Source organism: Electrophorus electricus, chromosome 18 (assembly GCF_041902795.1).
Source record: "Electrophorus electricus isolate QZ-2024a chromosome 18, ASM4190279v1, whole genome shotgun sequence".
Taxonomy (NCBI): domain Eukaryota; kingdom Metazoa; phylum Chordata; class Actinopteri; order Gymnotiformes; family Gymnotidae; genus Electrophorus; species Electrophorus electricus.
The window spans coordinates 21,076,820-21,090,000 of record NC_137514.1 but is presented as its reverse complement, the minus strand read 5'-3'; the positions used below and the strand labels follow the sequence as shown (position 1 = coordinate 21,090,000).

Sequence of the window (13,181 nt, the reverse complement as noted above, 5' to 3'; positions counted from 1 at the left end):
TGGAGATGAGGAGAGAGGGTGAGGTGCTCAGAGGATGGAGACGTGTGTACATCCGATATGCACGAATCTCTTCCCTAGTCCCTTATTCCCAGCAGACAGAGTAGGGAATGCTCGGAGCACTGCTCTCAGCTAAGGAAGTGCCAGCCTCTGCAAACCCTCGGGAAAAGGGAGCTCGGTCAGCAGAGCGCTCCTGTGGCTGCCGGAACACCGGAATACCAGAATGCTGCGCCAAACAAATCCTGTGGGATTTGTAGCATTAACAAACTCCACAAAACCACAACATTCCACATGAAGGAATGTTCTACACGACCCGCTGATGTTACAGTCTTCAAAATAACCAGTGGATGTTAAAGTGGATGTGAGCTAGCAAACCACACCCCTGAACACACACACATGCGCACACACAGACATATACATACACACTGCATGTTAAAAGGCAAAGTGGCTGAGCCACATCCATCTTGGCAAATGTTTTCACTCGTAAAAAGCACTGAACTTCCCACAGCCCGGTTCGCTAACTTTGAAAGGTCTGTCCATCTGAGAGCAGCTCCATGGGAAATAGCTCAGGAGAACAGATTGAGAGAGAGTCTGGGAGAGATGGGACAGGTTTGGGGGATGGGTGATGCAGAGGCAGTGTAGGGATATTCCTGTCTTCTTTAGTGTTTACAAACATTAGAAAACATTACTTCCACTCAGAGAGTGTATGACAGACAGACTCACACACACACAGTAATTCTCATTCAGTTCTTGCAGGTTTGCTTTCCTTCCATGGCAACCAAATCTATTAGTTTCTCCCCTGCTGTGTTGGAGTCGGTCATTGTTCTGTATGTGTGTGTGTGTGTGTGTGTGTGTGTGTGTGTGTGTGTGTGTGTGTGTGTGTGTGTGTGTGTGTGTGTGTATGTGTGTGTGTGTGTGTACATTTATTTAAACATACGAAAATACCACAATGTTTATTATAGAATACATTCAGTGTAGACAGATCCTATTGACGAGCAAGTTAATATTGCAATGCTTCATGGCAAACACACACACAATGCTTCATGTTGAGTTTATTTGACCATCGTCCTTAAAGTCCTTTAAAGCAACAGAAGGACTCAGGGAGGTAGGGAGGCTGATCAATACAGCTGCTTTGATCCCACCACCCCCAGTACACACATACACACAGGCCATAACCACGCTAAACACACATACAAGCCACTACACACACTATTGCACTACACACAGTACACTACTACACTACACACACTAGTACACTACATACAGTATATACACTACTACATTAGACACTAGTGCATTACACTCTACTACACAGTATACTACACACAGTACACTGCTACACTACACATACTGCTACATTAGACACTAGTACACTACACACAACTACGCTACACACACTACTACACTACACACAACTACACTGCACATACTACTACACAACTACACTACACACCCTACACTCCACTACACACCCTACACTACACATTACACACACTGCACTACACACTACATACACTATACCCTACACACACTACCCTACACCCACTAAACTACACACTACACCCTACACACACTACACCCTACACACACTACCCTACACTACTGATATACACACTACACTCCCTACACACACACTACACCCTACACAATACACACACTAGCCTACACACTACATACACTACACCCTACATACACTACACCCTACACACACTACCCTACACTACTCTATGATACACACACTACACTCCCTACACACACTACACCCTACACAATACACACACTACCCTACACACTACACCCACTACACACACTACACCCTACATCCACTACACCCTACACACACACACACACACACACTACACCCTACATACTACATCCCCTACACCCTACATCCCCTACACCCTACATCCCCTACACTACTGATACACACACTACACTCCCTACACACACACACTACACCCTACACAATACACACACTACCCTACACACTACATACACTACACCCTACATACCCTACACACTACCCTACACCCTACACACTGCATAAACTACACCCTACACACACACACTACATCCACTACACCCTACACACACACAGACTACACCCTACACACACACACTACCCTACACTACTCTGATACACACACTACGCTCCCTACACACACTACACCCTACACAATACACACACTACCCTACACACTACACCCTACACGCTACACCCACTACATCCACTACACCCTACATCCACTACACCCTACATCCACTACACACACACACACACACATACACACACACACACTGCAACCTACACCCTACACACACACTACACCAACTACACACTACACACACTACATCCACTACACCCTACACACCCTAACCCCACCTCCACTACACCCTACATCCACTACACCCTACACACCCTAACCCCACCTCCACTACACCCTACATCCACTACACCCTACACACACACACACACACTACATCCTACATACTACATCCCCTACACCCTACATCCCCTACACCCTACATCCCCTACACTACTGATACACACACTACACTCCCTACACACACACACTACACACACTACCCTACACACTACAAACACTACACCCTACATACCCTACACACACTACCCTACACCCTACACACTGCATAAACTACACCCTACACACACACACTACATCCACTACACCCTACACACACACAGACTACACCCTACACACACACTACACCCTACACCCTACATCCACTACACACTACCCCCCACACACTACACCCCCCACACCCTACATCCCCTACACCCTACATTCCCTACACCCTACATCCCCTACACTACTGATACACACACTACACTCCCTACACACACACACTACACCCTACACAATACACACACTACCCTACACACTACATACACTACACCCTACATACCCTACACACTGCATAAACTACACCCTACACACACACTACATCCACTACACCCTACACACACACACACTACACCCTACATCCACTACACCCCACACACTACACCCCCCACACACACACACTACATCCCCTACACCCTACACACCCTACACAAACTACACCCTACACAATACACACACTACATACACTACACCCTACCCTACACTACTGATACACACACTACACCCCCTACACACACACTACACCCTACACAATACACACACTACATACACTACACCCTACATACCCTACACACACTACCCTACACCCTACACACTGCATACACTACACCCTACACACACATACACACACACACACTACACACCCACTACACCCTACACCCACACACTACACCCACTACACCCTACACCCACACTATAGCCTACACACTATATCCACTACACCCAACACACACTACACCCTACACACACTACATCCACTACACCCTACACATACACACTACACACACTACACCCTACATACACTACACTACTTTTATATTGTGTTTTCCATAGTCTCTTGGCATCACATTCTTGCGTGACCCTTTGTTCGTCCCCTCTGTACCGCGCGTCCGCCCGGGTCTTCTCCGGCCTGTGAGCCTCCCCAGACCAAAGCCTCCACAATGCTCTCAAAGGCCATTTAAACACAGTGGTTACCGCAGCAACCGCCCAGCATTCCAGCAGGTCACATGGCAACGCGGTAGAAAAAAAAGAAAAAAAAAGTTCCCTAAGCCTCAAAACAGACAATTCAGGTGATTTAGTTTAATGCCTGCTTAGATGAGGAAAGTCTGGGAAGATGTGAGCGTGTGGGAGGGGTTCAGCTCACCTCGCACAACCTCACCTCGCCTTCTCCACACATTTCAGCTCTCTGACCGAGACGGAGGAGCTCATGTCACCACAGACAAAGAGTCCTGACACATCAGGCTCCGCCCCCTTTCCCTACGGGCCCAGTCTGGCAGGACTGTGAAATATCCTGTTAATGTAAGACCACAAACATTCCTGTTTAACGTTCACACACTGTGGGTAGGTGGGGGGTGGACCTGTGTCTACGACTGCGTGACACAAATCAAACGCGCCCAAGCTGTGAGGTGGCGCGGTGGTATGTTTTATTTCTGTGGTTGACACACTGGAGGGACAGCAAGCAGCATCAGAGAGAGAGAGAGAGAGAGAGAGAGAGAGAGAGAGAGAGAGAGAGAGAGATCCTCACATTTCCTAAACTGTTGGAGAACGGAGGATTTTAACAGGAAGTAGAAAAACCACAGCAGAACCCACAGGAGAACCTTTTGTCTTTTGTCTCTTTTTTATTCATTTTATTTCATTCCTACTTTGTAATCTCAATTAGTTGTATTCATTTAAGTATTCATTTATTGATAGTGTATTCATTTAAGTATTCATTTATTGATAATGTATTCATTTATTCATAATGTATTCATTTATATTGATAATGCATTAATTTATTGATAATGTAATCATTCTTTCAGTTTGTTTTTCTTGTTTAAATGTATTTATTTTAGGCATAACATGATAAATTGTACAGCTCAGGCAGCCTACATTTGACCTGTCAGACCAATAAAGCTAACAGGTGGAGATAGGTGGAGGAGAGAGAGAGAGCGAGGGGTGGAGGAGAGAGAGGGGAGGTGTGGTACAGTCTGAGAGATTACAGGTTTGTTTGTTTTCGACAGGTGCTATAAACAGAGGCTGAAAGTGTGTGTGTTGAGGACTGAAGGTTATGAATGGTCATTAGATCTCCCAGAACGCAGCTCATCACAGCACCCTGTGACCTCACAGCCCGGCGACATCCAGAAGCCTCCACGCACAAACGCCCCGCCCACTCCTGCCTCACCTTGGAAAGCAGCCACACTGCGGCTGAGGAAGAGCTTGAGGCTGGAGCAGGACTTCTGCAGAAGGTTCTGGAAGTCCCGCCGGGCCGCCACCTGGTACCGCTCCTCCATTTTCTTGGTGCAGCAGGTGAGGTTGTGTGACCGGCAGGTGGAGGAGGTCATCTGAAGGTCTGGACCTGTGGAACAGCAGGGGGTTGAGCTTTTACACACACACACGCGCACACACACACTTTCTCATTCAAATGCGCACACATACACGCACACACACATGCGCGCGCACACACACACACACTTTCTCATTCAAATGCTCACACACACACACACACTAACTGACACATTCACAATCATACACACCCTCGCTCACTCACACACAAACTCATACACGCATGCTGAAAGTAGTTTACGCTATGCAGGTCTGAAAAGCTCCCTTGTGCTGATCTTGTGTAGACCACAAACACACACACACCTTACACTTACTGAAGATGGAAAAAAAGCCAAGCAGTGTTTGCTGAGACTGGTTGCGTTTAAACACTTCCGTCGGCCTGTGGAGCTTCTGCTGTTGTTTACAGCAGTGTGCGTGTGTCTGTGTGTCAGAAGTGATGAGCAGAGCGTGAGACATCAAGACTGTGTGTTTCTCACCCGCAGCTCCTCGGCCACTCCGGCTGGCGTGGACGGAGATAAAGGAGACGCGCTCACACGATCTGGACCTTAGGCAGCACACTAAAACGCACACGCAGCCCTGGGGGGAGGGCCTGCCTAGGCCCTGCCTGCAGCCATCAGATATACCTGACTGAAGAAATACCTGATTCAGAATCAGCCGGGGACCAGACGTAACGACCTACCCAAACACCAGTTAGAGTTAAAGTTAAGGTTTAGGGTTAGGGTTAGGGGTAAGGTTAGAATTAGAGTTAAGGTTAGTGGTTAGAGAGGACCTCTGAAACAGGAGCAGACACTTTGAGGAACATGCTCCCATCTGCAGTAACTACATACGTTAAACTCAACAGGTTTTCAGAGGGTGAAACCATTAACTCAGTACTTAGTGGGCGACTGAAAGAACTACACACTTAAACATCCATGTGCTTAAACAGCGACACACTTACAGGACTACGTGCTCAGGACAAGCACAGAGCACACTCCACCCCGACCTCGTCACTGAGGAGAAACACACACAGCGGCTACAGAACAGCCAACACACACTCCCGGAATCCTGACGTGTGCTGTTTCCAAAATGCCTCTTTGATGTCCCTTCCAAACACTGCTGCGAGAGAATGCCAAGACTGACCCAACCGAAATACGTAAACACACACACACAAGCCTCTCTCAGTCCGGAGGGCTCTGAAAGGCACCCCTTGGTCAGCGTTCTTTACGAGTTTGTCTGAACTATGTTCTGAAATGGCTACTTTACAGAGGAAGGGGAAAGACAGATAGGCATCTGGAGAAGGTGGCCACCGCAGAGACGGACACTCACTCTCAAAATAAGCGCCTAACCCTAACCTTAACCCTAGAAGCAGACAAACATTTATAGAAAGTACAGGCACTTTGCTAGTAAACGTAACCCTTCCAGTGTGTGAGGTGTGCGGGTGTGTGTGTTGTATACTGGTTGTGTGAAGTGTGTGTGTGTGTTGTGTATTGAGTTGGGTGAGGGCAGTGTGTTGGGTACTGGGTGTGTGTATGCGTGTGTGCGTTTTTTCGGTGCTGGGTTGTGAGGTGTGTGTGTGTGTGTGTGTTTCTCACGTTTACGTTTACTGTGGTGAGACATCAAAGGAAACTTTCTACTGCCGTGTGTGTGTAACTATCTGGGACAACACAACACAGAACTGTGTGTGTGTTTGTGAGTGTGTGTGAGAGAATGAGAGAATTTAACCAAACACTCAGAAATTCCCACTATCCAGCCTATCTGTGACAGCACCCCCGCTCCACTTTCAAGTTGACCTTCAACTTTGACCCTTCTCACGACAGCTACCGCACTGGCACTGCTGACCCCTTCACTCAGCCACCAGGCTGAGAAGCCGTGAAATCGCTGTACCGGGGCGCGGTGTCTCTCCTCCCCGCACACAGTGCGAGCACTCCCATCCTTCCTTTAATGTCATTCCCGGACCGAACCCCGTCCTCTCCACTCCACCGCCCGGATCAGGTGCCCTTTCAAGACGGCATGCAGATGGCGAGCCGTGAACAGGGCCTCGCACACGACTGTTACCTGGTCAACCTGGTGGGCGGCGTCGAGCCAACCCGGGAGCGCCGGGGACTGGATTTTCAGATAGTGTGAATTATGCAGGTTTTTTTTTTTTTTAGATTATGCCAATGCTGGCACAAGGAACCCGGCCTGACCCTCTCTGATGACGAGAGAAGCTGGAGGAAGGTAAACAGGTTCCCCTTCACACAGCCACACTTCAAATCTGTCCCAAAGAAACGTCACGATCAAATAAAATGGGGAAAAAACCCATCACATGTGCAGGAGGCGCCTATGGCTACACTCCCGTGACGTCAGCTCGGTGTGTGATGTAGCCAAATACGTCTGGGTGCTAAAACACGTGTAATCAAACATGGTGAAATCAATAATGTGAAAACCTGTAAATCAACAAATATATCAAAGTATCGCATTATCAAAATATATTGTTATAATCTGTACTGACCAGCATGAACGGCCAGAAGGACGCGCATTAATATTCTCATTCTAGGAAAATGCCGTGACATGACCTGATCCATTTCGCCCAACGCTACACGTTAACTGTGGTAATGACACAGCAGGGATTTGTGAAGTTTACATCCTCGCTGATCAACGTTTCCGTGAAATGCAACGACGCCGAATAAAACCGCTTAGAACAGGATTTGTAATGGGATTATCTAGGCCATGGCGCTTTGAGCACTTAGAGGTCCGTCTGTAAATCTGGGAAAGCTGAAACACCAAACTCTTTCCTAGAAAAACCCAGTCCTTCCTCTGTCCTCTCCGACACCCTCCTAGCTCCTTCCGTCCTCTCCGACACGCCCCTACCTTTCTGTCCTCTCCGACACGCCCCTACCTCCTTCCGTCCTCTCCGACACGCCCTACCTCTTTCCGTCCTCTCCGACACGCCCCTGCCTCCTTGTGTCCTCTCCGACACGCTCCTACCTCCTTCCGTCCTCTCCGACACGCCCTACCTCCTTCCGTCCTCTCCGACACGCCCTACCTCCTTCCGTCCTCTCCGACACGCCCCTACCTCCTTCCGTCCTCTCCGACACGCCCTACCTCCTTCCGTCCTCTCCGACACGCCCCTACCTCCTTCCGTCCTCTCCGACACGCCCTACCTCCTTCCGTCCTCTCCGACACGCCCCTACCTCCTTCCGTCCTCTCCGACACGCCCCTACCTCTTTCCGTCCTCTCCGACACGCCCCTACCTCCTTGTGTCCTCTCCGACACGCCCCTACCTCCTTGTGTCCTCTCCGACACGCCCCTACCTCCTTGTGTCCTCTCCAACACACTCCTCCGATCCTGCCAGCGACGGTAGCTCTGGCATGGCTGTAACTCGGCAGGATGCTGTGTGGTCCAAAGGCTCGCGGGCCAAATGAACGAAAGCAGAAGCTGCAGAAGCCAACCAGGGACGCCTGAGAGCGATGATCTCTTTCTGAACGAAACTAACTCCTTAAAATAAGTTACCACTGACTCAGACAGCAGGGGGGTCGCTGCCCACTTTAACTTCGATCCCCACGCGCAGCGCGCACGCTACGTACCCGTCAGGTCTGTCAGTGAGCGCGTGTTTGTCCTCTGGGTAGGGTTACCTGCGCTCGAGGTGTCGGGCGCCGCCTTGGCCGCGCCGAGCTGTCTCAGCTGAAACGCCTCGCGCACCTTCGCGCACTTCGTCAGGCTCTGCGAGCGCACGTCCGCGAGCGCCGTGAGGCAGACGCAGACCCAAATCCCTCGGATTCCCATGTCTCCGCCGCAGTTAGTGCGCGCGCCGACCTCGCAGCTGAGCACGAAACGATTCCGGCAGTACGTGATGCGGGTGAATCAGACGTGTTCCGCGCGAGGAAATGCGCCACCGACGAGCTGCGGGAACGAGCTGCGCGCGAGCTGTCGGGGCGAGGGCGGGCGACTTCTGTGACGCGTCTGCAGTTTTAAAGTCCAGTTACTTCCCCGACAGAGGCGCCTCGTCCGGCTCGCCTCACGCCACTGTTCCACACGCGGATGGGGGGAGAAGAGGCTCGCGCGTCCCGTGCCTGCGGAGAGTCCCAGAGCCACCTGTCGGGAACCGCGCAGAAGTGCACGTGGCACCAAACGAAGGAAGAAAGAAACACCCGCTTTAGCAGAATTACAGAGTCGCTTTCATCCTCGGAAGTGCAGCAGGACACTTTCTGACGGGAAAGTCGATGAGTGCGCGATAGCGACGTCACCGCACAAACGCTCCGGGATTAACGGGGAGGACCACGCTCGTGCAAAGCGTTCGTCCCACACCGGTACAGGTTGTTGCTTCAGCAGTAGAGTTACATGATTTATTCTAACCAAGATCAGGGAAACCCGGCCCTGCGTGTGCGTTAGTGTAATCTGAGCAGGGACCACCGTCTCTGGTGGCACGGTTCATGCGCATGCGCATCGGTAAACGGCAGTGTGCGGTGTTGGTGTGTGGACGCACAGATCAGAGCAAGTTACACCGTCTGGGTGCACCAGCAGATTTCGCTCACGTCTGAACTACAATCTCAGAAATGACAGCACACACCTGAGACGGACTACTGTAGCTCGCGCACCTCGTGTCCTGACTGACCCCAGACCCCAGACCAGCGGCGTGGATCAGACATGGACTGACGCTTGACCTGCGCGCAACAGCTTTACCCCGCAAGGAACGTTTGGGTTTCAACACGCAGCTCAGGGCGCGTCAAAGCGCCGCCGTCAATTTACCTTCTCTGTTCCACCGCTCACGAGCAGAATAGGCACGTACCTGCGCCTGGACATTAGGGACTAACCCCCAAACTGACCGCAGCATGGCTTCATTGAAACACTGCTGGACCCCCTTATGACTCCCACCTGCGTTATATAACTCAGGAGAACCGTTGTGTCCACCCGTCTGACGCCCGTGCGCAAACCGTGCTTCCTCTGGGCTCTGACATTCTCCAGCTTTGGACCTGCACTTAGTTTGAACCAAACCTTTAGCGCGCAGCTCAGCTGGGTGAGAAGTGTGCTGGCCGCCACTCAGGAGCACAAGCGTCACTTTAAAACTATAGGCCAGTCTGGTTTGATCCACGACCTTAAACTGGCCCTCTCCACGCGGGGGCCGGAGTGAGCGTGACAGAAAGCCTTCCTTCATTACTTGGTGGGAAAGAATAAAAAGTAAAAGTACAAGAGATCTCATGAGATTAAAATGAGCAAAACAGCTTTCACCCTGTCACAGTACAAAGTTAAGAAAGGGAAGCATTGGCGCTCTTAAAATAAAGTCACACGGCTGCTACAGTAGTCATCTTTTTTAATCAATACATTGCCAAATTACAGCTGAGTAATGCAAAGGGTTAAAAAAAGAAAACCCTCGTATACAAGGTTTTGAATAATAGTTCAGGAAGTTCAACTGCTCCTGGAAATGATTAAAAAACGTATCCCCAAAGCTTGTCAGATGTAGCACAACACCTTTGAAAATCACACATAATGGAGTCAATCATGGAAAACATGCAACACTCAAAACCATGCTTAAAAATCCCAGGAAGCCGAGATACTCCCGTGTCCGGAGCGTGCGATCACTCTGCTACTCCGCTCACCGGCTGCGGCGTGATCCGTGCCGTCCTCCACAGGCCGGGACTAGTGCAATACGCTTCTGGGTCCAGCATTGACGCCAATCCCAGCCTGCGCAGGAAGGGACCAGGGTTGGAGGAGGAGCTACATCAGCATGGGCAGAGCCTCGGGCCGCACCGCCTCCCGTCAGTTTTGCATGGATTTGCACAGCGGCCGGTGGAACAAGCTGAATGCAAACCAGCAAAACTGACCGAGAGCGGCATGTGGGTGGGTGCGAGGGGCGTGTCCTCAGCATGGCTGCTTGCAGATGCGTTTAGCTAGGAAGTACTTTAAGTGCTGACACTGCAGTAGATGACACACACTACCTGCACTATAAGCACTTTAGCACTGCTCGAACTTAGCGGGTCGCCCGGCGACCCGGCCTCGGGGTCCGTCTGCGGGAGCTCTGAGCGGGAGACGCAGCAGGCCACCATCAGTTTTGCATAGATTTGCACAACTCATGTTTTCTTGTAATGCAACTATGCAAAACTAGCAGAGAACTGCACCAAACTGGGAAGGGGGGTGGGGGTGGGGGGTAGGTCCTGGGGGTTAAAAAATAAAAGGAAAATAATTTTCTTCACACCTTCTGATGCTAGTCACAGCCCCTCATGCCAAAAGGAGCACTTAGGGCAGTAGGTGTCTAGTCTACTCCACTATCTGCACTAAATGCACCTTAGCACAAAGCCAGTCACAGGCGGCCGTCCGCTGGGTCGCCGCCATCGCCAGGGTCCTGCTAGAAGTGCCTCCACTGCAGTAGACCAGTCATAGCGCTACCTGCACTGTAAGCACTTTGGCAGCACCGTGACACCGTCTGACCCCGCCGGACGCCCCATCTCCAGCTGGGGGTTCGGCAACTTGCGCTGAAGTTCTGTAAGGGGGAAACAGAGCGCAGTTAAGGCACTGAGCAGCAAGGCACGTGCGGCGCACATGCCACAACAATACGAGATCGGTGCTAGGGCGCGCGCGTGACGAGAAGCACGGCAACCGACCGAGTTCAGTTATCGATTACTGATCGAATGTTTATCGATTACTGATCGGCGCCCGGGTGTTCGTGAATGAAGTAAAAACATGAATGAAGTGCGCAGCTCGCGGGGCCGTACAGCTCACGCATGCGCGGTGGAGCCACGGCTCCCCCTCCCCCACGCGCACACTAACATGGCGCCGGTGAGCTCGCGAGCCGGACCGTAAACTACTGAAGTCGACTCACGAGAGATAAACGCACCCGCGCGTACAAACCCGCACACGCGTACAAACCGGCCGATAAACCGGGTCAAACAGCAGCCCAGTACGGCGCTCAGACTGGGACCAGTTAGCCCTCACCTCACGTTAGCCACGCTAGCTCATAGAGCTACAGCTAACGGAGCGTTAGCGCCACAGCTAACCAGCACCATTAACACCAACGAGGAACAAAAATAAATAAAACGAAACAGCCCGAGAATAAAAAAACAGCCCGCCGGAGCGAAACGGCCCGGTGTTTGAGACTTTAATCAGCACAGACCAGAGGAGCAAAACGGCTAGGCTAAGCTAGGCTAGGCTAACTCGGCTAACAACACCAGTCTCTCTCTCTCCTCATCATAACTCACCTTTACTTCTCAAAAGGCCACCGATGTAAAACACGTCGCACACGTCCTAATACTTCACCGAAAATATCGTCTTTGTCTGCGTAGCTCCGTCGGTGGCTAACATGCGAGCGCGCGGCCTCCGCGTGCTCCATGTGCCGAGCGCGCGGCCTCCGCGTGCTCCATGTGCCGCCGCTTTGTTCTGCAGGCGCTTTAACTCGCACGCGGACGGGGGGTGTTTAAAACGCCGTCACGCGGCTCCGGTAACTTTAATTCTCCGAAGCGGTCGCGAGGGACGCGAGGCGCTCGCGGGGGCGCCGCAGCGGCGTGAGCACGCGATTCAAATCTCCCTCATTCTCCAGTCGCCACGCGCCCCGCACTACGCTACGCTGCCGCCAGCGCGCTCGCCTGAAACACGCGGACCTCCCCGCCGTGTACGGTGACGGCTGCACGAGACCACGCGAGTCCCGGCCAGCAGCGCGAAGGGCAGCGCGAGCGGCAGGCTGATATCAGTAACGCAGCGCGCACTCACCCGCGAACTCCTCCATCTTCACACGCGCGCGTCGTCCGGGCAGCCAAACTGAGACTCAAAACTTTTACGGCGAGCCCGCACGCGGCCCACGTTATTGTGCGAAATGGTAAATTAGCAAAAGTGGCGCGAAGACGATCTGCGTGCAGCCATGTGCGCGAGTGAAGGGCGGCTCCCCGTGAACGTAAATATCTCCAACCCCTCGCGCCTCATTAGCATGAACGCACTACTTCCGATCCGCGCGGCTCCACCAATCCAACAAAAGAGCAGCTGTGCACGAGCCCAGGGTCCGGGGCGCGAGCTTCAGCTCCGCATCAAAGCACGAAGTGCAAACAGATCATCAAAACATCATCATCATATTATTATTTACTGGGATATTCGGCCTGATTTTATCTATCTATCTATCTATCTATCTATCTATCTATCTATCTATCTATCTATCTATCTATCTATCTATCTTAGGCTCACTGTTTTAAGACTTTAGTAGCTAATCAATCAGGCACATAGATAATCTACTTTTATTAGAACTAATAAAGAGAAAATATTGATATTGTTCAGATT

General features: G+C 51.3%; 1 protein-coding gene across 6 annotated transcripts in view; it reads right to left on the bottom strand.

Moving 5' to 3' along the window:
• gpc5a (glypican 5a) overlaps positions 1-12,793 on the bottom strand; it is a 116,216-nt gene extending 103,423 nt beyond the window's left edge. For 2 of the 6 annotated variants that reach the window (XM_081701261.1, XM_081701264.1), the window contains exons 1-3: positions 12,624-12,793; positions 8,510-11,400; positions 4,804-4,977 (exon numbers count right to left, since the gene is read on the bottom strand). In XM_081701261.1, coding sequence (XP_081557387.1) covers positions 4,804-4,977; positions 8,510-8,708 — 373 coding nt within the window. In that variant the 5' untranslated portion in view covers positions 8,709-11,400; positions 12,624-12,793. Of the gene's footprint in view, positions 1-4,803; positions 4,978-5,440; positions 7,769-8,509; positions 11,401-12,115; positions 12,586-12,623 lie in introns of those variants that run through there. The other 4 variants (XM_081701263.1, XM_081701262.1, XM_081701266.1 and 1 more) reach the window with 4 other exon arrangements.
• Between the last annotated feature and the right edge of the window lie 388 nt (positions 12,794-13,181).